Source organism: Diabrotica virgifera, chromosome 6 (assembly GCF_917563875.1).
Source record: "Diabrotica virgifera virgifera chromosome 6, PGI_DIABVI_V3a".
Taxonomy (NCBI): Eukaryota; Metazoa; Arthropoda; class Insecta; order Coleoptera; family Chrysomelidae; genus Diabrotica; species Diabrotica virgifera.
In genome coordinates, this window is record NC_065448.1 from 148,835,955 (window position 1) to 148,862,174 (window position 26,220).

Sequence of the window (26,220 nt, forward strand, 5' to 3'; positions counted from 1 at the left end):
AAAAGGGATTTTTTAACAAACTACAAAAAATCGTTATTCGCTTTTAACTCCATTTTTTTTTAAACTAAGCCGATCAAATTTCTAGAATCCATTAATAATATATAAATAAAGAAGACAAAATCAGAATCAGGTCAATGACTAATTTTAATTAGGGTGGTGATTAGGGGATTTCCAATCACTTTTTGCTGAAAAATTAGGGACTGACATTCTGTTCATTAAAGTCACTTAATTTTTGAGCTAGAGACTTTTTTTTATTTCTGAAGATAGATATTTTTAAATACTTTAAATTAGTTTGAACAATCTATCCTCGAAAAAATGCACAGTTCTCCCGTCTTTTGAGTTTGAAACTACAATATTTAGCATTTGACGAAAAAGAGCTAACATGTAATAAAGTATAGCTCGATTACTGTTGGTCTTAAAGAAAATAAAAAAAAAAAACGGTTTTGTTTATTTTTTCAAAAGGTACATTTGTGTTAAGTAAAGTTGTTTTAACAAAACGAAAACTTTTTGAGTTATTAGCAGAAAAATGATTAAAAAATAGTACATTGTTTACCGGGTAGGAAAAGCTTAACATTCCTGGACGACTGTGAAGATTGCTAAGTCGAGGCGCAAGCCGAGACTTAGCAACACAGAGTCCAGGAATGTGGCTTTTCCTACGAGGTAAACATACTATTTTTCCGCAAATCGTTTAAAATGCGACAGATATTGATTGATTTAAAAAAAACGCGATAATTTTATTCCCAAATAAATGGTGCTTTGAAATTCCTAATAAAATTACTTGGCTTACTATGGAAACGTATTGAGGTTTGTTGAGTGAATTGTCAAACTTGACGCTTATAAATTTAATTGCTGGTGTTCTCGAAAGTAAAATGATAAGTGATGATGAAATTTCCATTCCTGGGACTCCTCCAGAGCTGGTTGAGGCAGTGAATACTGCTTCATTAGAATTATTGCCAAAGAAATCAAGAGAAAAGTACGAAAATGCATACAGACGTTTTATGGATTATCGCATGAGTAAAAATACGAGTTCTTTCTCAGAAAATGTTGTAATGGCATACTTCCTAGACCTTTGTTTAAAGATGAAATCTTCAACATTATGGGCCAATTATTCAATGCTGAAGTCAACCCTTGCACTTAAACACAATGTAGATATATCTACATACTCAAAACTTCGTTCTTTATTGAAACGGCAAGCTCAAGGTTATAGGGCAAAGAAATCTAAGATTTTAACGAAGGAAGAAATTGAAAAATTTATCCAGGAAGCTCCAGATAAAGAAAATTTAATGATTAAGGTAATTTACAAGGTTTTAATAGCAATGTGTTTTCTATCATTTATGTAGAACACTAACAACTGTACGGAAATATCATTTCCTTACAGTAATGAAATGACATTTCCTTACAGTAAAGAAGTCCTGACTTTTTCTTCAAGAAATTTTGACAGGAATGTCAAAATTTCGTGGCGATTTGCGGAAAATTGATTTTTTCGATGTAAAACTAACACTTTCGATAGCGAATAAATCTAAAACCATTAATTTTATCAAAAAAATGTATAGGGCGTTTTTGCTTATAATGAATGTTTTTAATAACTTTTGCGGTCAAAATCTGGTAAAAAATTTCCGCCCTCGAGATGGGGTGGCAACCACCCCCATGGTATCCCCATTACCCCATTATATACCCCATTTTGGCATCATATAGATTTTGATCCTTGGACTATCCACTATGTCAAAGAAAAAAAGTGATATTGTGCCGATGTGTGCTTTTGCCCTGAGGGTGACTTTGACCCCCTCTTGTGGGTGAAAAAATATATGTCCAAAATAAGTCCGGAAATGGATAAACTGACTAATTTTAAGTAACTTTTGTTCTATAGAGCTTTTTCGCAAAGTCAACACTTTTCGAGTTATTTTCGAGTGAATATGTTCATTTTTCAACAAAATAACCACATTTTTAGACGGGTTTTCGCAAATAACTCAAAAAGTAAGTATTTCGCCGAAAAAAACGTTCTTAGCAAAAATATAGCCTGTAAAAAAGTAAAAAAAAAATGGTGTACGCTTGAGGTCTCTGGACCTCGTAGAACCAATGAAAAATAGGTTCATATTCGCCAAATTTCAAATAGAATATTTCGACGTGAAATATCCAAAAAATTAAGCACTTTTTGGGGAAACCCATTATAACTTTTTTAAAGTGTTTAAAAGAGCTTTATTTCTGTTTTTATAAAAACTTTCTAGCATCAAATTTTAGCAAGTTACGCTCAAAATAAAGTTGGTCTCTTTTGTTTTGCAAAAAAAAATCGGCCTAATTAGCAACTTAAATGAAATTAGTCGTTACCGCTCCACAAATTATTTTACTTATGCTGTGTTTATATGATCTGTAAGTTTCATCGATTCAAAGTGCTTATTTTTGAAAAAATTTGGTTTCAAAGTAAAATTTTCAAAAATTTTATTTTTGAAAAATATGCTTTTTTTCAAAATTACTTAAAAATTGTTAAAGATACCAAAAATCTCAAAAAACAAAAAAAAAATCAGTATTGCTTTTCTGAATATCCTGTATTCTTTTGTTTTTCTGTAAGACAAAAATTGATTAAGATTTGGTGTTTCTAAATTTGCATACATTCGTGATCAGTGACTCGTTACTGATCACGCAAGATACTAATTAAGAGGTGATTTTCCCGATTTTTTTACCAAAAAAAAGGGACTAAATTTTGAGCGTAACTTGTTTACTTTTGATACTACAAAATTTTTTTATAAAACAAAAATGAAGCTTTTTTTAAACACTTTAAATAAGTTGTAATGAGTTTTCCCCGAAATGTGCTTCATTTTTGGTTATTTCACGTTAAAGTATTCCATTTGGAATTTGACGAATATGAACCTATTTTTCATTAGCTATAACTCTGCTTCTCCTGGGTATAGAGACGTAACATTACACTTTTTTTTTTAATTTTTTACAGGCTATATTTTTGCTAAGAATGCTTTTTTCGACAAAATACTTACTTTTTGAGTTATTTGCGAAAAACTGTCTAAAAGCGTGGTTATTTTGTTGAAAAAATGAACAATTTCACTGGCAAATAACTCGAAAAATAATAAACTTAATGAAAAAACTCTATAGATCAAAAGTTACTTACAATTAGTCAGTTTATCCATTTCCGGACTTACTTTGGTCGTATATTTTTTAGATAGATAGATATTTATTTATTTATCATAATAGATAATACACAAAACAGAAACATTGCAGTCCACACCTGTACAAATTACATAAGAATTGTCAAGGCAAGGAGCACTGTATAATTATCATAAAGTATTACAAAAATTTTTACAAAAATTAAAAACATGAGACTAAACAAATAAAGGAATAAGCATTGTCAAATTGAATTAATCAGAAACATTCAATATATAAATAAAAAAAGAAAAAACAAAAACACTGGAAGTACAACAAACATTGCCAATTGGTTTCTAGGTCTTAGTTTTAATATAATGGACTAATAATCTCTTAAAGATAGTTGCATTATGGCTATTTTTAATGTGATAAGGTATATTATTGAACTGTACAATTCCTTTATGAAACAAGCTTTTCATTGAACTGGACTTGTTGGTTGTTCTAACATAAAAATTTATTGAATTTGCAGCTCTAGTGCTATGCTCATGAACATTTGCTATCGGGACCAACTGACCCCCAAGAGGGGGTAAAAAGAGTGGGTTTTGCCCCAGGGCAAAAGCACACATCGGCACAATATCACTTTTTTTCTTTGACTTGTTAGCTATAGACCAGTAAGGATGTGAAAGGTGGCAGTCGGATTTTGCATATAAAGTTAGGTGACACCTTCAGTAATAATAATTGACTTATGCTCCTTCTCATATATGCCCGGAACAATAATAAAAAAATTAAAATATTTAAAAATTTCGAAAAACGTCGATTTTTTTCTGCTTTCTTTGCTTATAACTTTAAAACGATTCGTTTTGGAACAAAGTCGTACAAAAATAAAATAAAGATAATTGAATTTTGTATGATATACGACTGGTCAAAAATGTCTTAACTTATTACCTTTTCTGCAATATAGCAATAAATACAAAATAAGGGGGCAAAATATGCCTGTTGTTATTCAATGTTTTTAACCACTTTGGTGGCACTTAGAACCTTAGTAATTCGCTTAGGAAATTATTTGTAACATACTTAAACCGTGTACCAAATTTCATTAAAATCGACCTAATAGATTTTGCATAATAAATTTACAATCTAAATGTTTTTAAAAAAGTTCAAATTTTTTAAAATCTTTCTGAACAAAAAGTAGACCATTTAGAAGTTGTCTAATTTTTTTACATATAAAGAGGTGCTCTACCTATCTAATACACTTTACAGAATTAAAATCGGATTATTTAAGGGGCCTCAGCAATGTTTAAAACTTATAAACAATTTTTTGGCTTATAAACAAATAGCTTTGTTTAATAACAAAAAAATTAATTTTTAGCAATGCAAATAATTAAAACCGGTATAATTTGACTTAAACTTTCAAATGCTGTCAGCAGAATTGCTATTGTATTTTTGAATCAAAAGTTATTCGCGTTCAAAAATTGCAATTTTTCGAATTTTTGAAAGTTCCACTGCGTTTATCTCGAAAACTATGCATCCTACAAAAAAACTTAAAAGAACATACAAAAAAATGTTTTATTTTGCGAAAAATCGATGTTATGTAATTCCTCAAGTTCTTTGTTTATAACAATCTTATCGACATCCGGATCAACTGTTACCCAAAAAAATCGTGTTCTACGGGTCAAAAAATACATAGAAATTTTGGGTAAGTCCATCTAAATAAAGGAGCCCGTAGCACCCCCTCCTGGCCACAAGACTAATTTGTTTGTAAGCCAAAAAATTGTTTATAACTTTAAAACATTGCTGAGGCTGCTTAAACAATCCGATTTCAATTCTGTAAAGTTCCTTATATAAGCGGAATGCTTCTTTATATGTAAAAATATTGACAAATCTTTGTATGTTCTAGTTTTTGTTGTGCAAGATTTTAAAAAATTTTAATTTTTTAAAAAAAGGTTAAAATTGCAAAATTATTATTCAAAATCTAGTAAGTCAATTTTAATGAAATTTGGTGTACGGTTTTAGCACATTACAAAAATGTTCTAAGCGAATTAGGAAGGTTCCAAGTGTAACCTAAGTGATGGAAAATCATTGAATAAGGACAGACTTGTTTTGCCCCCTTATTTTATATTTATTGCTATTTTGCAGCAAGAGTGATAAATTAAGACATTGTTAACCAATCGCATCTGATAGAAAATTTAATTATCTTTGTTTTATTCCTATACGACTTTGTTCCAAAATGAATCGTTTTAAAGTTATAAGCAAAAAAAGTAGAATAAAACGAAATTTTTTGAAATTTTTAAATATTTTATTTTTTTTATTAATGTTCCGGGCATATTTGAGAAGGAGCATAAATCAATTATTATTAACGAAGTTATCACCTAACTTTATTCGCAAAAATCTGAATGCCACCTCTCACGTTCACCTAAAAACAGATCCTTACTGGTCTACTATGTGTATGTATGCTAAATTTCATGTCAATCCAAGCGGTTCTTTAAAATTTAGAGGTTTTGCAATATTTTACCGTTAAAGAACGTACTAATGGATCGATCATTGAAGATTGCGCCCCCCCCCCCCCCCCGCGACAATTTTTGTGGGTCCCCGTATTATAAACATAACGACAACTAATAACAGTATAATTACTAAATATGTGTAAATAACAATATTTAGCCTTTCTTTAATAAGTCTTCATCAGTTAGTGTTAATAGAGTTTTTGGGAATAGACATGAAAACCTATACCTTCACGTCTCTTAATCCGACAAATCTATTAGTAAGTTTGTCGCAATACTATATCTAAATTTGCATTGGCAACATTAACTTCAAAACTTTTTTGCTACAAGTTATTTTTTCGTCGCAGCTGAGCTCATCGTAAATTTTTTTATACGTTTTATCCGTTTATTTTTAAATTCCTATATAATCCCCACTATCCTGCTATTCCTGCTGCTTCTGATAGAATTTCGGAAAACGAATTTCTTATTTCTCGAAGATTATCACGAGTTTTTTCAAAAAGTTGAAGGTTAATTCTGCCCTTTTAGATTGCGAAAGTTTTGATGTTAGATGAATAAAGTTAAGTATTTTAGATTGAATTGTAATGTTAACGGCAAATTAAAAATTATTCGTATACTCTAATAATGCATTAGCTTCTAAGTTTTTATAGTTTTTTGGTAGCAGTGAAATTTTCGTTAAAGATTTCATTACTTACTTGTCAGAAAGCTCGACGCAAAGCCATAACAGCATCATGTCTGGATGACCATCCGGTTTCACATAATTTTTTTAAGTGTTGGCAAGCGCGATAATTTCAGTCATAATAGTACATAGTACATCCCATCTTTTAATACTTGCACAAAAAAACATATAATCTCTTAATTATATCGTAAGAAAACTCCTGTACACCAGCAACGGCATCCTTTAACACTAGGTCCAGATTATGGGATGCAAAATGAACATAGGAAACTGTTTTTTCAATGTCAGTTATGCGCCTTTGTATGCCTGAATGATATATATGTTACAGTAAAAACCCGATTTCAGTTAAAACCCGAATTTACTAGGAAAAACTAGTTTTAACTGTGGGCTTTAGACAATTCTAGTTTTAACTAGTGAAAACTATTAGTACTATCAAATATTTTCAGTTAATTCTAGTTGAGACTAAGCATATTTCAGTCACAACTAGTTTTTACTAAACTTTTCAGTAATTTCCAGATTCAACGAAAACTCGGTAAATAATTTGCTACCCCGGTTGTTTACAAATAATTTCTCTAAAACGTAAAATACTCTGGACAAGATCGTAAACGCAAGAAACTCAAATCTTTTTGACCACGTTGTTGTGTTATTGTCTTGCATCCAGACTGCTAACATTTTCTTGATATCTTGGTTAGCTCGCTCGATTGAACCTTGACTCTGGCTGTGCCTTGGTTTTCCATCAACTAATTTTTTCTCAGGCCACTATGATATTACCTCATTTATAACTGCATTACCGAACTCTCGGCCAAATGCATGGTGCGCTAAAGTCAAGAATATATCCGTTAATAAAATTGATAAGCAACTTCTTCCGCCCTCTTACGTTGTAATGGTCTCAACAAAACAAATTTTGTTAAATGGTCTTGATAAACTATAACAAAACGTGTAGCCGTGATCCTCTTGTGATTGCATATCGATCAAATCTACCTAACAGCGACTATTCATTTCTGAATGCCATATAGGTTTCGACACAAGACCCCTCTTCTCTCTACTCTTCTTCCGTTGGCAAGTTTCACACATTAATATAAAATTATTGAAACCAATTGTTATATTTGCGTATTTTCTGGCGGTTTTAGTCTTCAACCTATCCCAACCTCCATAACCAGCAGCAACGTTTAAAACCTCCATAACCAATAGCAATAGCTTCAATTATGTCAAAAATGTCTTCAGCAGATACATAATAATGAAATTTGTTCAAGATTTCAAGTTTTAACTGAATTTAGCAGTCTAATGTAGTTTTTACTAGTTAAAACTAGAATTGTCTAAAGCGCGTAGTGAAAACTAGTTTTTCCTAGTAAATTCGAGTTTTAACTGAAATCGGGTTTTAACGGTAACATATACATCACCCATAACGCTTGCCCCACCATCCCCCTTTCCTCTGAAGTTGTGTTAGGAAAGGTGCTTTGATTATATAAATTTTAAAATTTCATTTACAGCACCTTCTGCACTTTGGTCTAATATGCGAATAAATCCCAAACAACTTCCGACAACTTCTGCTTTGGAGGGTAAATTATTTTCGTCGCAAGCTATTTTTACATACAGGAAAATAAAACTAAGCTGATCGTCTTTGGAAATATCTTGAGTGGTATCAAGAATTATTTTTGAATGAAAACAACTTTTTTAAATTAAATTAATCACTTTGTTTTCAGTTTCTTAAGCCAGCAAATTTATAACTTCGTTTTGTATTTGAGGGCTCATGTAATTTGTTTAAGTTATTGTTTTTATCGGTTAATTTAGCTAAAACAGGATCATATTTAGCTAGTAAAAAATCCATCGACAAAAATTACCTTTTTAGGGTTCACTTTCATCTAAACTACCAACATGTCCATGAATCGCTAAATTGCACCCAGAAAGAGTAAGAGTTATTGTTAGGTACGTCAATTATCCGCTTCATTACTTCCTCCCAAATTCCCTATTTTGATGCTTATTAGGAAAATATGTTTGGTCCCCAATTTAAAGAAAGTAGAATTATTAAGCTTGATGGCTTTAAGGGGCCCCTCCTAACGTCGGGGCCCCCGCCTTGCGGGCCTGTCAGCTACGCCACTGCTGGCTGAAAAACATTCGCGACTGGACTGTGTTAAACACACAGATGCTTTTAAGAAAAGCAGAAGATATAGACGAATTTGCAAGGGTTATAGCCAACCTTCATTAGTAGAGTCGGCACTAGAAGAAGTCGTATATATGACAATTTCCTAGATATTAAGGAGAACGTGTTCAAAAGTAGGAGTTAGTAACATTGTTTCTATAATTTTTCCTGCATGTTTCACAGTTTCGGCTGAAGCATACTCAAATTATGCGAAATGAATCCAGATATGAACTCCTACAGGTCATCCTGCAAAGAAAAATATTTGGAAAGCGAGGTCCAGGAATAATAAGAACATCCTTGTTAAAGAACCTCAGGACCTGGTTCAACACATCTGTGCAGCTTTTCTGCGCTGCTGCAGATAAAATAAAGATTGCCATGATGATCGCCAACATTCGTGACGGATAGGCACATCAAGAAGAAGAATACTCAAATTCCAGTTTGAAGCAACCTTCTAGTCTAGACATTTTTGCAAAACTCTAAGGCCCGGCTCACAACAGTAGACTCTATCATCTTCTGAAGAGATGAAACTGGTAACAATTCTTAAAACTTGCGGTGCTATATTATAAGTACAGTGACACTTTTGACACCCTTAAATCTGGGGTGACAATTCTTAAGGGGCTATCCTAGTGTAATAGTATGAAATTCATATACTTTTTTGGGAATTTCTAAAATAAAAAGGACTATACCAATTTTTTTGAAAATTTGCGTGAGAATTTATTATAAAAAGAAGTATATTTAAAACAACTTTTATAAAAAAATATTGAAAATTAAACGATTTATGCGCCATCTACTGGCACCGTGAAAATAAAAACATATCTAGACTGCTACAGTGATTGGGACTAATAGAGATCCTGAAACATAAAATTTTAAAGTTATTAGAATACTAAGTTTTTGAAATATAAGTTATTTTCTATATTCTATACCATCAACTAGGGGTTTTGATCGGATAAAAAATGTCAATTTGGCGGTGTTTGAAACTGAAAACGTTTTATCTAATTTTAAAAAAAAAATTCAACACTTCGTCATTTTTCCAAATTTGAATATTTTTCAAAAATCCTAGTTGATGGTATAGGAAATAACATATATTGCAATAATCACTTTGACATTTTATGTTCCAGGATTTCTATTAGTCCCAATCACTGCAGCAGTGGGGCCATGTTTTTATTTTTACGGTGTCAGTAGATGACGCATAAATCGTTTAATTTTCAATATTTTTTTTATGAAAAGTGTTTTACATCTACGGTAGAACCTCGATTATCCGTCAGGGCACCGGACCAAGGGTATGACGGATAATCGAAAAGACGGTTAACAGAACATTAAAAAAATTAAAAATTCACAGTACAATTCTCAAATTTCATTTGTATGTTTTGTTTGACAATATAAGAGGGATTTGTGTTCGTACAATCGAATCAATTTTAAATATTCTGAAATCTTTGTTTTACTGTTGCTTCACATTTTGCCACGGCTGAATTTCTTAATCGGCATAAGATCATGCAATCTACTCATCAATCTACTTTATTGGCCTCTTCTTGTTCAGAATACCACTCGATGAATTATTGCATGTGCGATGCAGCTTCTCTAGATTATTTACGCAAATCTTTGTCAGTTACAATAGGGTTATCAACATATCTACAGTCAAATTTCAAGTCTGTGTCAGCTTCTGAATCTGTTTGGTCCGCCTTTGTTGCCATTTCAACGATTTCTTTATCTGTCAGCAATGGATATCCGTTTGTGTCCTCATCACAAATCAATTTAACTTTTTTTATTTTTTTACTTTAAAATGTTTGCGTATACAGTCAATACAACGTCTGTATGTACCCTGACGGTTAATAGAGGTGACGGTTAATGGAGAGACGGATAATCGAGGTTCCACTGTACTTCTTTTTATAGTAAATGCTCATGCATATTTTCAAAACAAGTGGTACTGTACTTTTTATTTAAGAAATTCCCAAAAAAAGTATATGAATTTCGTACTTTTACACTAGGATAGCCCCTTAACTTGCTTTACTTTTTAGTACAGTAAATAGTAACACATTTGACACACTTAACGCTGACGATAAGTGAGAACATCCTCCACCTGTGTAAACAAACATTTGTTTAGATAATAATTTATAAATTTACTTAAATACATAATATTATGTAAATTCAATGAATTAAGTCATTAATTAGATATTTTAAGTGTAGAGCACTACTGAATGTTATTAAATCAATTCTCTAAAGCTATCTCCTTTAAGAAAAACCAATTACTTAAACAAATAAAAAGAGATAATTAAAGAAAATGAGTCGTAACCAGGCTTAGTCATTTTACAGCTTTTTAAGATGCAGTTGTGCATCACAATTCGCGACTGGTCAAGAAATAAATCTTGAAACAAACTGGTCGGCCTTGACTGCAAGTGTTCTTTCTTGTTTCCCAGTCGGTTCAAGTGCAAGGCCAACATCGGCACTTCCTCTTTTGCTCCTCTCACCTCCGTTCGATCTGTGTTTTGTCTAAGTCTAATCGTAAAACACAGAATTGAACCAAGAATACCCGATACGCGGGTTGTCAGAGCTTGACATTACTGATATAATTTTGAAAAAAAATTAACTAATTAATATATAAAGAAAGGAAAATAAGAAAGTATTAAGAAAGGAAACGCTACCGAGAAAATAGGAGAAGTGATTCACTGTTGGAGTGGAATAGACAAGAAAGGGCAAAAGCAGGAATTGCAAATATACTAAAATTTATTTATTTAGCGTATGGCTTAAGTACATCACAGAATATATTTAAAATGCATTATCACAAACAGATGTCCAGTTTTTTTATATATTCGATTGACTCTTCGGTTGCCATTACAAAGTCTATAGGGTCGCCTGTGTATGCTCTGCGTGGGCAGTCCTGAACAATATGACTGATCGTCTGTCTTGCAGCGCCGCAGTCACAAGAAGGCGAGGGAAGTTTACCCCATCTGTAGAGGGAGTCGGCGCATCTTCCACAGTTTGCTCGAATTCGATTAAGGGCTGCCCAAATCTTACGGGGACGTTCAAATTCGCTAGGTTTTTCTATGATATCCGCTAGACTATGGTAATGCGGATCTGTCTTACTTTCCCAATCTTCTCTCCATCGGGTATTTAAGTCAAAGTTGGATTGCTACAGCGCTTGAGCAGATTGTAGAGGGGGTAACCTGGATCGGAGACGGTTTCCAAGAATATCGGGGATGTCGTTGTGGACTAGAAGCTGGCGACTGTCCATTATTTTGTTATATTCTTTAACCAATGCATGTTCGCGGCGTAGGTTGGGTGGTGTCATATTACTAAGGGTAGGTAGCCACATTGTAGGGGTGGGCTTAATTGTGCCTGTTATCAAACGCATAGCACGGTTTAGTTGGGTGTCGACCAGGTGGGTGTGCCTGCTATTTAGCCACACTGGTGCACAGTATTCTGCCACCGGATATATCAGGCCAAGAGCAGAGGATCTTAAAGTTGATGCTGTGGACCCCCATGTAGTGCCGCAGAGCTTCTGTATTATATTGTTGCGTGTTTTCAATTTTGCTGCTGTTTTCGTCAGGTGTTCTCTGAATGTGAGCGTTCTGTCTAGAGTAACCCCAAGGTATTTAGGGTATTTATTGTGTTTCAACAGTTTGTTATTAAAATACACTCGCAATTCTCTATTTGCCAGCTTGTTGTTGAGATGAAAAGCTGATACTTCGGTTTCTGTAGTATTTGGTTGTAGTCTCCATTTCTTAAGGTATTCGCTGAGGATGGATAAGTCATTCGTGAGAGTGATTTCTGTAGTTTCTAAAGATTGGTGGCTTATTGCAAGGGTCCAGTCGTCAGCATATCCAAACTTTCGAGATTCGGTTTCAGGCATGTCAGCAATATAGAGGCTGAAAAGTAAAGGGGCAAGGACAGAACCCTGTGGAAGATACTGTGGAAGAATTATACTAAAAAAGAAATGGGAACATGTCATCGAAAACTGGGAACCAATAAATGAAAGAATTGCCAAACTTAACCAAAAATATACGGAAGACAAATGATTTTACTAGCGGTATACGGTCCAACAGAAGACAGCTCAATTCAAGAAAAAGAACAATTCATAGAACAACTGCAAGAAAAAATCGGACAGAGAAAGAAGAATTAAGAAATAATTATTGCCGGTGACCTGAATGGAAGAACAGGAAGAAAAGAAAATGACAGAACAGTAGGTACAGTCGGAAAAATGAAAGAATACCCATGAACGAACATATAAAACACGCTGTATTTTCCTGTCACCGTGTCACAAAGAAAATTGTCCAGTGCAAGTACATGTAACAATAATTATTACATGTACTTGCGCTGGCCATTTTTTTGTGTGGCACGGGGACAGGAAAATACAGCGTGTTTTATATGTTCGTTCATGGGTATTCTTTCATTTTTCCGACTGTAGATTTGGAGAAGATATAATAAACGATAATGGAGAGAGAGTGATTGAACTATGTGAAATGAGTTATTTAAAAATCACAAACGGCTTCTATAAACATAAAGTCATACAAATGGACACAAGAAACAAGAAAATTGAGGTCTATTATTGATTATGTTATAGTAAACCAAGAAAGCTCGATAAAAATAAAGGATGTGAGAGTAAACCGAGGCGCAGAATGCGACACAGATCACAAACTAGTAATTGCTCGGATGGAATTCCCCTTTATATGGACCCAACAGAAACCGACCTTGGGAGATACTGACGAATCTACGGCTCCGGCAATACCTGTCAATGTGTGCTCAATAAAAGAGAAGAAATTCAAAATAAACCCACTAGAAGACTCTATAAAATACTTATATAAATGAAGATTGGACCAAAAGCTAGAAGAGTTTAGGTATGAATCATTAGAACAGACTTACGAACACATAAAAACCTGCATAAAGACAGCAGCCCTAGAAGCTCTTGGAGAAGAAGACCAAAAATGCATAAAAGAGAGGAAGGAACTCCATATAAAATATGTACCTGAACACAAAAAACTATGAGGACTTGGAACTCTACAGGGAAAAAATTAAGAAGTAAAAAGAAAAGTAGCAAATGAAAAAATGAAAGATGGGAAAAAACATGCACAAAGATAGAACAGCACATATTATATAGTCCAGGAACCGAAGCTTTTCAGCTCGCAATTTTTACAGAATGGATCGATTTACTTGAAAATTTGAGAATAAGTTGTGGATAGTCCAAGGATCAAAATCTATATGATGCCGAAAGGCGCTTTTACCGTGGGGGTGGATCGAAAAAATAAATGTTTTTCGATATTATACTCATTTACGATTCACTCAATTTTTGCCGTAGAGAAATTTTTTTCAAACCAAGCTCTTGGGATTTAAATAACCTACAATTTCAGATCCAAACATTTTTTCGTATCTCTGATGCTAATCTTTCTATTCTGAAGAAAATGGCATTTTTTACCAAACTACAAAAATTCGTTATTCGCTTTTAACTCCAGTTTTTTTAAAACTAATCATTCTAAGCCAGTCAAACTTACGAAATCTATTACTAATACATAAATAAAGAAGTATGAATAAGACCAATGACTAAAAACACCGCCAACTTACATTATTAAGCTTCCAATTGGATTTTTCCTTTTTTTTTCAAAAAAATATATTGATTTTTAACCGTAACTTTTTTATTTTTCATCCTAGAAAGTTTGTTAAAAAAGAATTTTGTAGGTCTCTACAAGATTATAAGGCTATTAATATTAAATCCTTTTAAAATCCCAAATCGCAAAAAGAGGTGACTGTAAAAGGGTCGGTAAAGGTGGTTTTTGCATGTTATTAGCTCACTTAGTTTTTGCCATAGAAAAAATTTTTGCTAACCCCGTTCTTGGGAATTAAATAAGCTACAATTTTCGATTTACATATTTTTTTCGTGGCTCTGATGCTAATCTTTCTATTCTGAAGAAAAGGGCATTTTTTACCAAACTACAAAAATTCGTTATTCGTTTTTAACTCCATTTTTTTTAATTAATCATTCTAAGTCGCTCAAACCTCTAGAATCTAGAACCTATTAACGATACATAAATATAGAAGACCAAATAAGGTCAATGACTAATTTTAATTAAGGTGGTAAGTAGGGGGAAGTTTCCGATCACTTTTTCGCTGACAAGAATAGGGACTGACATTCTTTTCATAATAAGTCACTTAATTTTTGAGCTAGAGCCTTTTTTTATTTCTGTAGATAGATATTTTTAAATACTTTAAATTAGTTTGGACAAGTTATTCTCGAAAAATGCACAGTTTTCCCGTCTTTTGAGTTTGAAACTAAAATATTTAGCATTTGACGAAAAAGAGCTAACATGTAATAAAGTATAGCTCGATTACTATTGGTCTTAAAGAAAATAAAAAAAAACTGTTTAGTTTATTTTTTCAAAAGGTACATTTTTGTTAAGCAAAGTTGTTTTGATAAAACGAAAACTTTTTGAGTTATTAGCGGAAAACTGATTAAAAACATTGATTTTTTCGATATAAAACTAACACTTTCGATCGCGAATAAATCGAAAACTATTAATTTTATCAAAAAAATGTATAGAACGTTTTTTGCTTAGAATGAATGTTTTTACCAACTTTTGCGGTCGAAATAAAATAAAAAATTTCCACCCCCGAGATGGGGTGGCAACCACCCCCATGGTAAAAGCGCCTTTCGGCCTCATATAGATTTTGATCCTTGGACTATCTACTACTTATTCTCAAATTTTCAAGCAAATCGATCTATTCTGTAAAAATTGCGAGGTTTTGTCCTATTTTAAGCTTCGCTACTTGGACTAATAGGAGGAACGAGAAATTCAGAGTCATGGCGTATCTTAAAGTCACTCCAAAGAAATAAGACAGAGAAAATCAAGATCTTTCAAATCAAAGAAAACGAGTGGCAAGAATACTATAAAAAATTGCTAACCGAAAATAGCACAAAATTCAAAGAATCAGAAAGAGACGGAATAGAAATCTATACACATGACGAAATAGAGTTAAGCCTAGCTGAGGTAAAAAGAACGATAAAAACTCTAAAGAACAAAAAAGCAGCAGGCCCCGGCGGAATACCAAATGAATTGATAAAGAACGGATCGGAAAAGCTATTCCGCATGATACACAGCAAAATAAATGAACAAGAAAAAAAATCAGATTGAATGGCAATTCAGGGTTAACGAGCATGAACCATACATTAAGAACAGATATTTCGAGAAATCCCAGATATGCAAACACGCCCAGGATAAGGAGCACATACCACAATGCAAAGATGCATCAGTCACTTGACCATTCCAGGTCACGTGACTTTGACAGCGTCGCTGAGGGACAAATATTGTGTTTTCAGTGCTGTTTTTGCTATTTTCTCGTTTTATTATAAAAATTCTGTGGTTTTAACTACAAAAATGTCAAATATTGGATATTATAACACCTTCACAGGGGATGCAAAAACCCGGCATAATCAGAAAATCAGTATTCTTGATCCACAATTCCCGTCGTTCTGTCGACAGTGCATTTAAAAAGACTCGATCTTGAAATGCGGCCGGTATTCTAAAAAACTCACTTTATCTCTTTTACCTTTACTGAAACACTTTACAACTGAAAAAAACGCTGGTACTTTAATCATATTTTTAAATTAAACAATGGTTTTCTGCACTAAACGTACTTTGTTTACAAGATGTTTGCCCCTCAACCGCTGTCAAATGACGTCACTCTGGAATGGTCTATATAATGAAAGAAACAGACATGAAAAAGAGAAAAGTCAAAGAAGCAGCCTTTATCTTACTCGATGAAGAAAAATGTGTAGCAAAGCCATCAGCAGAATGCACCAGGCTTTGGTTACCAATACTAAAAGAAACAGTCAAGAAGAAGAAAATACCAACAATAGCCGAATGAAGAACAGACTATCGAAAGTCTGATACTTACCCAATACATATGCAACACACAACACAACTCTGAACAAAAATTTGAATTTTTAATTTGATTAAACAAATTATTGTTACAATAATGATATTAAATAGGTTAAATTTGAAAATGGAATTTAAATTTGATTTTTTTCAACAATCACATCTACGATACAGATTACACAAACAAACTAACACAAAAATAACACACATAAACAGTTAGAATTTGATACCCTTAATGGCTGTTTTTTTTCCACCGAAGTTTGCTAGGGTTCATAAGATTAAGACCAAAATTTCTTTTGTATAAAAAATACACATAACCTTAAAACATCAGGTTATGAAATTTTCCCAGAATTTTCAGACCTAATTTTCTTTTTAATTTTATAAGGACGATTTCCGGATTGGAAATCAAAACGTCAAACAATAGTTAATTAAGAAATATAATTTTCAATACACCGTATAAACATAATACTATGTAAGTTGGTTTTTACTTAGCATTTAATTTTACTTTTCTTCAAGCAATCAAATTTAAGGTATTTATATTCAAATCTTTGTAAAATTTTATGACATAATGAAAATTATTAGTCTAATTCGTACTCACAATACTTCTTCTTCCTGCTGTAAGGAAAATAAAAAAACTCAGTAATATTATAAATATAAACTTTGTCATTGGGCAGACAGACAACGGCAGCACTGTTTCAAGCTTCTAAAGCTTCATCAAGCGTACTATGTACCAACTAGAATTAACATAAAAACAAAAATAAAAATCTACAAGTCGGTTGTAGAATCATTGACCCGTTTTCGGTATTCTAGTGAAAGGTGTTGTTGATTTCGCTCTTTTTATTATTTTTTTAAATAAATTTACACAAAAAAACATTGTCACAGTTAGACATCCATTCAGAATTATTGATTCTCCAGCTGCTACAGTTTTTAATAAAACGGGATTTTACATTTTTGCATCCCTTTATACAGACCTTTTAACCTACTTTCAATTCCCTAAATCACCCCTTCTCTCCAATTCGTACTAAAAGCTTCCATTTTGTATCTGCAATAAAAAGATTCATTTCTCAAGATTACTTTTTCTTTATTCGCTAAAACGTTTTTTCTTTTATTTTCAGGTCTCTATGATGACTGACACTCTGGATGGAGACGTTTCGACAGGGTGTGTCACGCACATAAAAAAGGAATTGGATGGCTTTCATGAATGCTCTCCATCAAATAGCGACATGTATTCCCCCACAACGACAACTACGACAGTCTTAAATGATAATTGTATTAAGTCTTCAAACAGTGAGGTAAGGATTTTTATTAATAGACAAGGTTCATTTTATTACACAGTCTTGCTTTTTGAATACATAAACTCTTAACCTTTACCTACCCGCGCATCAAGTTATAACATAACTACACGCGTGGCGTACTTTATACGCCACAAGAAAATATACTTAAAAACAGCGGATTTGTTTATTTTTTTTTTTTAAATACACTTAGTTGTTTGTTATAAACCTTATTCGGCATCACTGAATGAATACTTGGAGTTCCTTCTCAGTAAGCCAATTGGGATTTAGAACTGAAATCTGATTCCATGATAAATAAAAATACTAAAAAAAATTTTTTGAAATATGATTTTTTACATGAAAAAAAGTATTGTTTATAAAGGAAAGTATATTTTGTGCCATAATGACTAAAAAACAATTGAAAGATGTACTTATATTACTACTTATATTACTACTTATATTACTACTTATATTACTATAATCGTGGCGTATATTGTCTACCACCGGAAACAACAAATAATAAACTTGGCACCACTTGGCAGACCTCGATGTCCCAAGATGGTTGGTTAGGGTTCTTGTTTTAAAGTTTCACCATGTTCCCGGAGGTATTCTTTTAACATCGGCGTTTAGCCTTTCCAATTTTACAATACTATAATGTAGATTGAATTATAAGTACAACCATTGTTTGGTTCTGGGGCTAGTTAGCAAATATATATGAATTTACTGATGATGGACTGATAGATTCGAAAACGTTCTGAATGAATCTATTTTATTCAATCCATTGGGATTCTTAAAATTTTATTAAATATACCTATTACATAGAAGTGGTTTTACTTCATGTTAGAGTTTTTTAACTATATGGTATACAGCCAACCCAGGGAACTACCCCTTTTAGTTTAAATAATAAACTGTAAATTACGATCTTCCCAGATTGTAAAGCACATTCCAGTGATAGGGTAGATAGATAAACGAGGTCAAAAATTAAATTTTTAAATATATTTGCAGTAGAATTCTTATATCTCTCCTACAAAATACGCCAGCGCATGTAGTTAAAGATTAATATCACAATTAAGTATCTAGCATTTTTTCAATTGACTGAACTATAATCTAAACCGGTTTAATGCACGACAATTTCAAAACTATGAGAATCGAAAGGAAAATCAAATAAGCATTATTTTGATGGTCTTTTATGGTCTACAAAAGAAAATATGGTCCTAACAGATCCATAATAGAGGTGAAGGAAATAATAGACCCCGACCACACAGAGCAGGATATATGGATTGACTATCTAAGCGCAGGAATATACTGAAGACTTTCTGCTCGCCAGTCATCTCGACACGTTGCTCATCATTCATCTCGCCAAGGTCGAGATGTTTTCTCTTACACAAAACATTAGAGGACACAAAATACATTTTACCTCAATCCACGCATTCAGTATGTAGTGTATATGTTAAGGGGCGTTTAAACACAGCGATAAGTCCAGCAACTAGTTGTGATGACAAGTTGCTGTGATTTGTTGAGGTTGAAACGCTGTTTAGACGCTGCGATAAGTTGACCACAACAAGTTGAAGAGGGGACCATTGTGTACATTAGACCCTTTTAGACCCTTCAATGAATTATAACTAGTTTTCATCGTAAACAAATAGATCCTGTTACTTTCAAAATATAAAGGTTGGGTATGTTATACAGGGTATTTACAAAGTTATAACCAATTTTATATGAAAATCGTAACAAGTTCAACTCACTGTATAAATAAAAATAAGCACAACGGCAATGGTTTATTGATGCCATATTTTATTTATTGTCAAAATTTTTAAAAATGATTGATATTGCTAATTTACTTTATATCTAATAAAGGGTGAGTTAAAACTCAAGTAGGTAGGTACATTATTTTTTCAGTAAAATTTAAATGGGATACCCTGTATTTTATATCACTATTAAAAAGTACCATTACCGTACTTTAATTTGTATACAACATTCCCTATTCGTCTGTCTACGCAAAAGAAAAAGTAATTAAAAATGCGTGATCAAGGGATCAGGCACGTCAACTTCTGTCGGTTTTTCAAGAAAAGCTTTGATGGTTCGCAATACGTATTTGGACGGGTTTGCGAGTGGTTTGTTGGTTTTGGAGCGCCTGAGTTGAAAATATCAACAAAAAACATTCATACATTAAAAATTTAACTTTGTTTCTGGTGAAGCAACACAGTTGTAAAAAGCAGCTGATATAATATTATAATTGTCACCGGAAAGCAAAAAAGGTAACGCACAACTTGGAAGAACCTATAGTTTTCTAACTTCGCTTCTGGTGAAGCAACAGGGTTGGAACAACCAGATATATTATAATTGTGTCACCGGAAAGTGAAAAAGGTAACTCACAACTTGGAAGAGCCTATAGTTTTCTAACTTCGCTTCTGGTGAAGCAACGGAGTTGGAACAAGCAGATATATTATAATTGTGTCACCGGGAAGCGAAAAAGGTAACGCACAACCTGGAAGAACCTATAGTTTTCTAACTTCACTTCTGGTGAAGCAACAGGGTTGGAACAACCAGATATATTATAATTGTGTCACCGGAAAGTGAAAAAGGTAACTCACAACTTGGAAGAGCCTATACTTTTCTAACTTCGCTTCTGGTGAAGCAACGGAGTTGGAACAAGCAGATATATTATAATTGTGTCACCGGGAAGCAAAAAAGGTAACGCACAACTTGGAAGAACCTATACTTTTCTGACTTCGTTTCTGGTGAAGCAATGGAGTTGGAACAAGCAGATATATTATAATTGTGTCTCCAGAAAGCGAAAAAGGTAACGCACAACTTGGAAGAATCTATAGTTTTCTAACTTCGCTTCTGGTGAAGCAACAGGGTTGGAACAACCAGATATATTATAATTGTGTCACCGGAAAGTGAAAAAGGTAACTCACAACTTGGAAGACCCTATAGTTTTCTAACTTCGCTTCTGGTGAAGCAACGAGTTGGAACAAGCAGATATATTATAATTGTGTCACCGGTAAGCGAAAAAGGTAACGCACAACTTGGAAAAACCTATAGTTTTCAGGGACTACCTTTTTCGCTTTCCGGTGACACAATTATAATATATCTGATTGTTCCAACTGCGTTGCTTCACCAGAAACGAAGTTAGAAAACTATAGGCTCTTCCAAGTTATTCGTTACCTTTTTCGCTTTCCGGTGACACAATTATAATATATCTGCTTGTTCCAACTGCGTTCCTTCACCAGAAACCAAGTTGGAAATCTATAGGTTCTCCCAAGTTGTGCGTTACCTTTTTCGCTTTCCGGTGACACAACTATAATATATCTGCTTGTTCCAACTGCGTTGCTTCACCAGAAACGAAGTTAGAAATATATAAGTTCTTTCAAGTTGTGCGTTACCTTTTTCGCTTTCCGGTGACAATAATTATAATATTCTGCTTGTTCCAACTGCGTTGCTTCACCAGAAACAAAAGTTAAATTTTTAATTTATGAATGTTTTTTTATATACTGATAACGATTTCCGAAGTGAAACTCGAAACGTCAAGTAAACTTGATTTCAAACTCGAATTGTGACTTATGTCCAAATAAAATAGTAAATCTTATTTTGTATTTCTCACGCCGGTAAGAAGACAACAATGAAATGACCTTTTTTACATTGGTCCGCATGTATATTTTTTATTTCAGCTTCGAGATGGATGACGTCACTAGTATGTAAATGCCAAAAAATCATAATTTAAAAATATGTCCGGATTTTTTAGTCGTCGGTTTACGAAATAATCAATTTATTCCATTTGGTTTTGCCACACTGTAGAACGTAGAACTAATAATAATTATTAAGTTACATAATATTTATTTAATTATAAAATTGCATAAAGTTATAAATTTAAAAAGCCATCGTCTCATCTGAATAGGGAATCTTACTGATTCAAAAACAGCTTTTTTTGAAACACTTCAGATATCAGGACATCGAGATTCATTTTTCGGAAAAATAACAAAGAGTGCGAGCGGAGAAATCAAACTTGTTTGGTTTCGCTGTTTTGCTCTATGATTTCTGCCACTATGTTATCGAACACCCTATGTAACATTCTAATTAATTTTATAAATGTGAATCTAAAAGTTGGCTACAATTTTTGTTATTAACTTTTATTGCTATCTATTACTATAACGGATCTACGTAGCTTTACCCCACTAATCAATCACCCTGTACATTATTTAATTATATATGTAAATAAATTCTAATACGGTAAGATTCTCCTAAATTGATACGACTCAAGTCCAATGATAAATCGCTGTACCGTTTAGACACGACGATAAATTAAAACAACTCGATCCTTGTGATAAGTTGATACCAACCTCAACCCAACTCCAACTTTGATAAGTCGTGCGATGCACCGTTTACACACAATGATAAGTTGCAACAACTCGATTGACCTTGATAAGTTGTTTGATATATCGCTGTGTTTAAACGATCCTTTACAGTTCAAGTTGATTATCCAGTTGGAGTTGACTTTTCCTAGTTCGAGTCGACTCAAACGGCTGGTTTTAGTAAAAGTTGATTATAAATATAAAATGAAGATTTTGTATTGTTGATTCACACAAACAACCGATTCTAGAAATTAAATGTTACTGTATATTATGTTGAAATCGTGATATTTATAGTCCAGGCTGTATCGTCGCCCCCGTTAGGTAAATTATTCCAGTTCGATTTTTTTGCACAAACTTACTCAAAAAGAGGTCCTTATAACGAATCCACAGGGTGTCAGGTGGTACCGTAATCGAAAAATTGTTTAAACGTTTTTTTTTAAACAAATTCACAAAAAAATTCTCTTCGGACATTTTTTTTACATCATTAATTTGGGTCATTCGGAGCAAAAGAGGTCTTTTGTGATTTTTCTGTAAAATTTGTTGTTCTCGAGTTATACGCGATTTAAAATTTGAAAAATGCGAAAATGACCATTTTTAAGGCTTAATAACTCAGTTAAAAATTATTATTACGAAAATCACCAAATCAAATTTTAACGACCCCCTACAAGGTACTCAAGAAATATTTGTCATTATTGTATTACTAAGCTGTTATTTTTAATTATTAACAATGAGCGCTAGGAGCGTATTGAGTCGGCTGTCAATGTGAGTGCGACTGAGATGCACCATTGAACGGTCGGAATGGAGGATCTTACTCGCACTCACATTGACGGCCGCGCCGCCTCAATACGCTTTTAGCGCTCATTGTTGATAATTAAAAATAACAGCTTAGTAATAAAATAATGACAAAAATTTCTTCAGGATCTTGTAGGGGGGGGGGGGGGCTTTAAACTTTGATTAGGTGACTTTCTGACTTTCATAATAATAGTTTTTAATCGAGTTATTAAGCCTTAACAATGGTCATTTCACATTTTTCAAATTTTAAATCGCGTATAACTCGAAAACTATCAATTTTAGAGAAAAACCACAAGAGACCTTTTTTGCTCCGAATGACCAAAATAATCTAAAAAAACCTGTCCGGAGTGAAATACTTAGTTATTTATAAAACAGTTCGTGAAGTATGCTTTTTGCGCACGCACGCGATGTTTAGAGCACGAGCGGGCCGAGTGCTATACATCGCCTAAGTGCGCAAAAAGTACTTCACGCACAGTTTCATACAATATTTTATCTACCAAAAAACAAATAAAAAAACTGCAACTCTTCGTCACTGGAATACATTCCTATTTTACAATTTTTAGAACTTTGACATTTAAAAATTCAAACTTCTGTCAAACCACAAAACTGTCAAAACTTTTTTTGTAATTTATTGCTCACATGTCATCACCATGACAAGGCGAAAGTTAAGGATATTTGATTATATGAAAATGTGCTAAAAAACAGTGCAAAAAAGTAAATCCCATTTAAAATACATTATTACTTCAGGCACACTTTAAACCCTTCATGCACTGCTATCTATATTTACAATTTTCACACAATAAAAACTTATACATAATATGAAGTAGAGTAGATAAGAATTATTTTTGTGAATTTGGTTAACAAAAATTGGTTAAACAATTTTTCGACTGCGGTACTGCCTGACACTGTGTATTTGTTATAAGGATGTATTTGTTTGATTAAGTTTGTGCAAAAAAATCGAATCAGAATAATCTACCTAACGGGGCGACGTTAGAGCCTGGACTAATAAGTAGTTGAAACGGTCAAAACAAAGAGACGCACACTCATGAAAAATGCACGTGAGATTATACTCGTATAAATTGTATAATCTACTTTTACTAACAAGAGTTAGGAAGAGTCAACTTCAACTAGTAAAAGTTGATTTAAATTTTTCAAATCAACTTTTACTGCTCGTTTCAGTTGGAGTTGACTCGAACTAGGAAAAGTCAACTCTAAGCCAAGCCGCACACCAAAGAAACATGACACGAAAAACATGAAACATGAAACGAAAAACATGTTTCATGAAAAGAAAACACTGCTAAAAAAATCTCAAAGTCCGCCTACTAATGAAACGAGTGTGATTCATGCTCATGACACATTTTTATTTTCGGAGAGTCTCATAAATGGCCGGATATATATTTGTTTAGCAGTGGTTTATTTCCATGAAACGTAATTTACGTTTCATGTTTCTTTGATGTGCGGCCGGGCTAACTGAGAATCAACTTGAACTGTAACATATACAAAACATACGTCTTTTTCAATTGTTCTACAATTATTAATAGCTTGTTCTATTTTTTTAAGCTCCATTTAATTTACAATCTGTTATCACTCGTAACAATAAGTAAATTTTATGACAATTATTAGAAGAACAAATGACATGTAGGAATTCTCTCCAGTGAGAGGCTTCCTTTAACATATAAATTAACAAACAAAGTTAATAATGTAGTGGTAAATGTTAATTAATTTTATTTATCTGTTTAATAAGTCTGTAGGCTTAAAACGCTTTAGTCGACGCACTTCATCGTTGACATTAAACAGTTCGCGCACTAAGTGATTAGAGTGAGCACTAGTTTTGTTTTTGTATTTTTCACTGTACTTTGTGACTTCAGTTTTTATGGATTGAACTTGGAGGTCTCTTTCTATTATGTTGTTCGAAACATACCACGGAACATTGGCTATAATTCGAAGAACTTTGTTCTGGAATCTTTGTAGGATTTCTAGGTTTGAATTGCTAGCAGAACCCCATAATTGAATTCCATACGTCCATATTGGCTTCAGTACGGCTTTATATATTAAGAGCTTATTTGTGAGATTTAATTGTGATTTTCTGCCAATAAGCCAGTAAAGTTGTCTTAGTTTGAGACCCAATTGTTTTCGTTTTGTAAATATATGTGTTCTCCATGTTAATCTTCTGTCAAGATGTAAACCTAAATATTTGACTTCATTTCTCTGAGTAATTATTTGATTATTTAATAACACTGCTGGACATATACCTCTTCTTAGTGTAAAGGTAACTTGGATTGATTTGGTCTCATTAACTCGAATTTTCCATTTTTTTAACCATGTTTGGATATTATTAAGGCTGGCTTGTAAGTTTCTTGAGGCAGTTACTGGATCATGATGTGAGGCGAGTATTGCAGTGTCATCTGCGAAGGTTGCTGTTATTGTAGTTCTTGAAGTTGGTAGATCTGCAGTAAAAAGCTGGTACAGCATTGGTCCTAACACGCTGCCTTGCGGTACTCCTGATTTTATTTGGTATAATTCTGAATATTCTGAATGGTATTTAACTGAAAAGAATCTGTCAGATAAGTAAGACTTTAGAAGTTCATAATACGGATGAGGCAATAGGTTTTTTAGTTTATAGAGTAGACCTTTGTGCCAGACTTTATCGAACGCTTGGCTTATGTCAAGAAACGCTGCTGAGCAATATCGCTTATTTTCAAAGTCGTTGTTGATATGTTTTACTAATCTATGGACTTGCTCTATGGTTCCATGTTCTTGTCTAAACCCAAACTGATGTTCTGGTATGAGATTTTTGCTATCTAGTATTGGCTTGATGCTTTTCATTATTAATTTTTCCAGCACTTTGGAAAGCACAGGCAGTAAACTTATTGGCCTATATGATGTTAATTCCTCTAGTTTTTTTTCCTGGTTTTGGGATCATAATTATAACTGCCATTTTCAGTTGTTGCGGAAAATAATTTAATCTTATTATTGCATTAAAAATTTGTAATACTGCCGTTATTTGTTCTTGTTATTTGTTTTGTCTGCTTGTTATTTGTTCTATGGCCCACATCTTGATACTGTCATATGCCTTTTCTCACTCTACGAAGACAAGAAATACGGGTAGTTGGTATTGATTTGCCATCTCTGTCAATGATCTCATTGTCCGAAAATGGTATGATGTACTAGATTCTTTGCGAAACCATCTCTGTTCTACCGATTGGTAATAATTATTCATTTTGTAAGTCAACCGGTTGTTAATATATGTCTTACTTGTTTTTAAAAGAATGGCAATAATACCGGTGGAAATTTCGGATTAGGCACAAGGAACACAAGAAAAGAAAAACGTAGATATGGATTTCCTGGAACAAGAAAACATTTAAGCTGTGAATACCTTTTACAAAAATCTAACAGAAAGTTGACATGTATCGCATCTAACAGAACTACCAAAAATGAAATACACTATTTCCTCTCAAACAAAAAAAGAATATTTGAAGACGTCACAACAATAAACAACGTAACAACTGGAAGTGACATCGTATAGTTGGGCGAAAATA

The 26,220-nt window shown here is 33.1% G+C and overlaps 1 protein-coding gene across 12 annotated transcripts in view; it reads left to right on the forward strand.

Annotated features, from left to right (window-relative positions):
• Nucleotides 1-26,220, forward strand: part of LOC114329180 (steroid hormone receptor ERR1) — a 325,624-nt gene that overhangs the window by 225,976 nt on the left and 73,428 nt on the right. For all 12 annotated transcript variants that reach the window (XM_050654125.1, XM_050654121.1, XM_050654122.1 and 9 more), the window contains one exon: nucleotides 17,379-17,555. In XM_050654125.1, coding sequence (XP_050510082.1) covers nucleotides 17,379-17,555 — 177 coding nt within the window. The remainder of the gene's footprint in view (nucleotides 1-17,378; nucleotides 17,556-26,220) is intronic.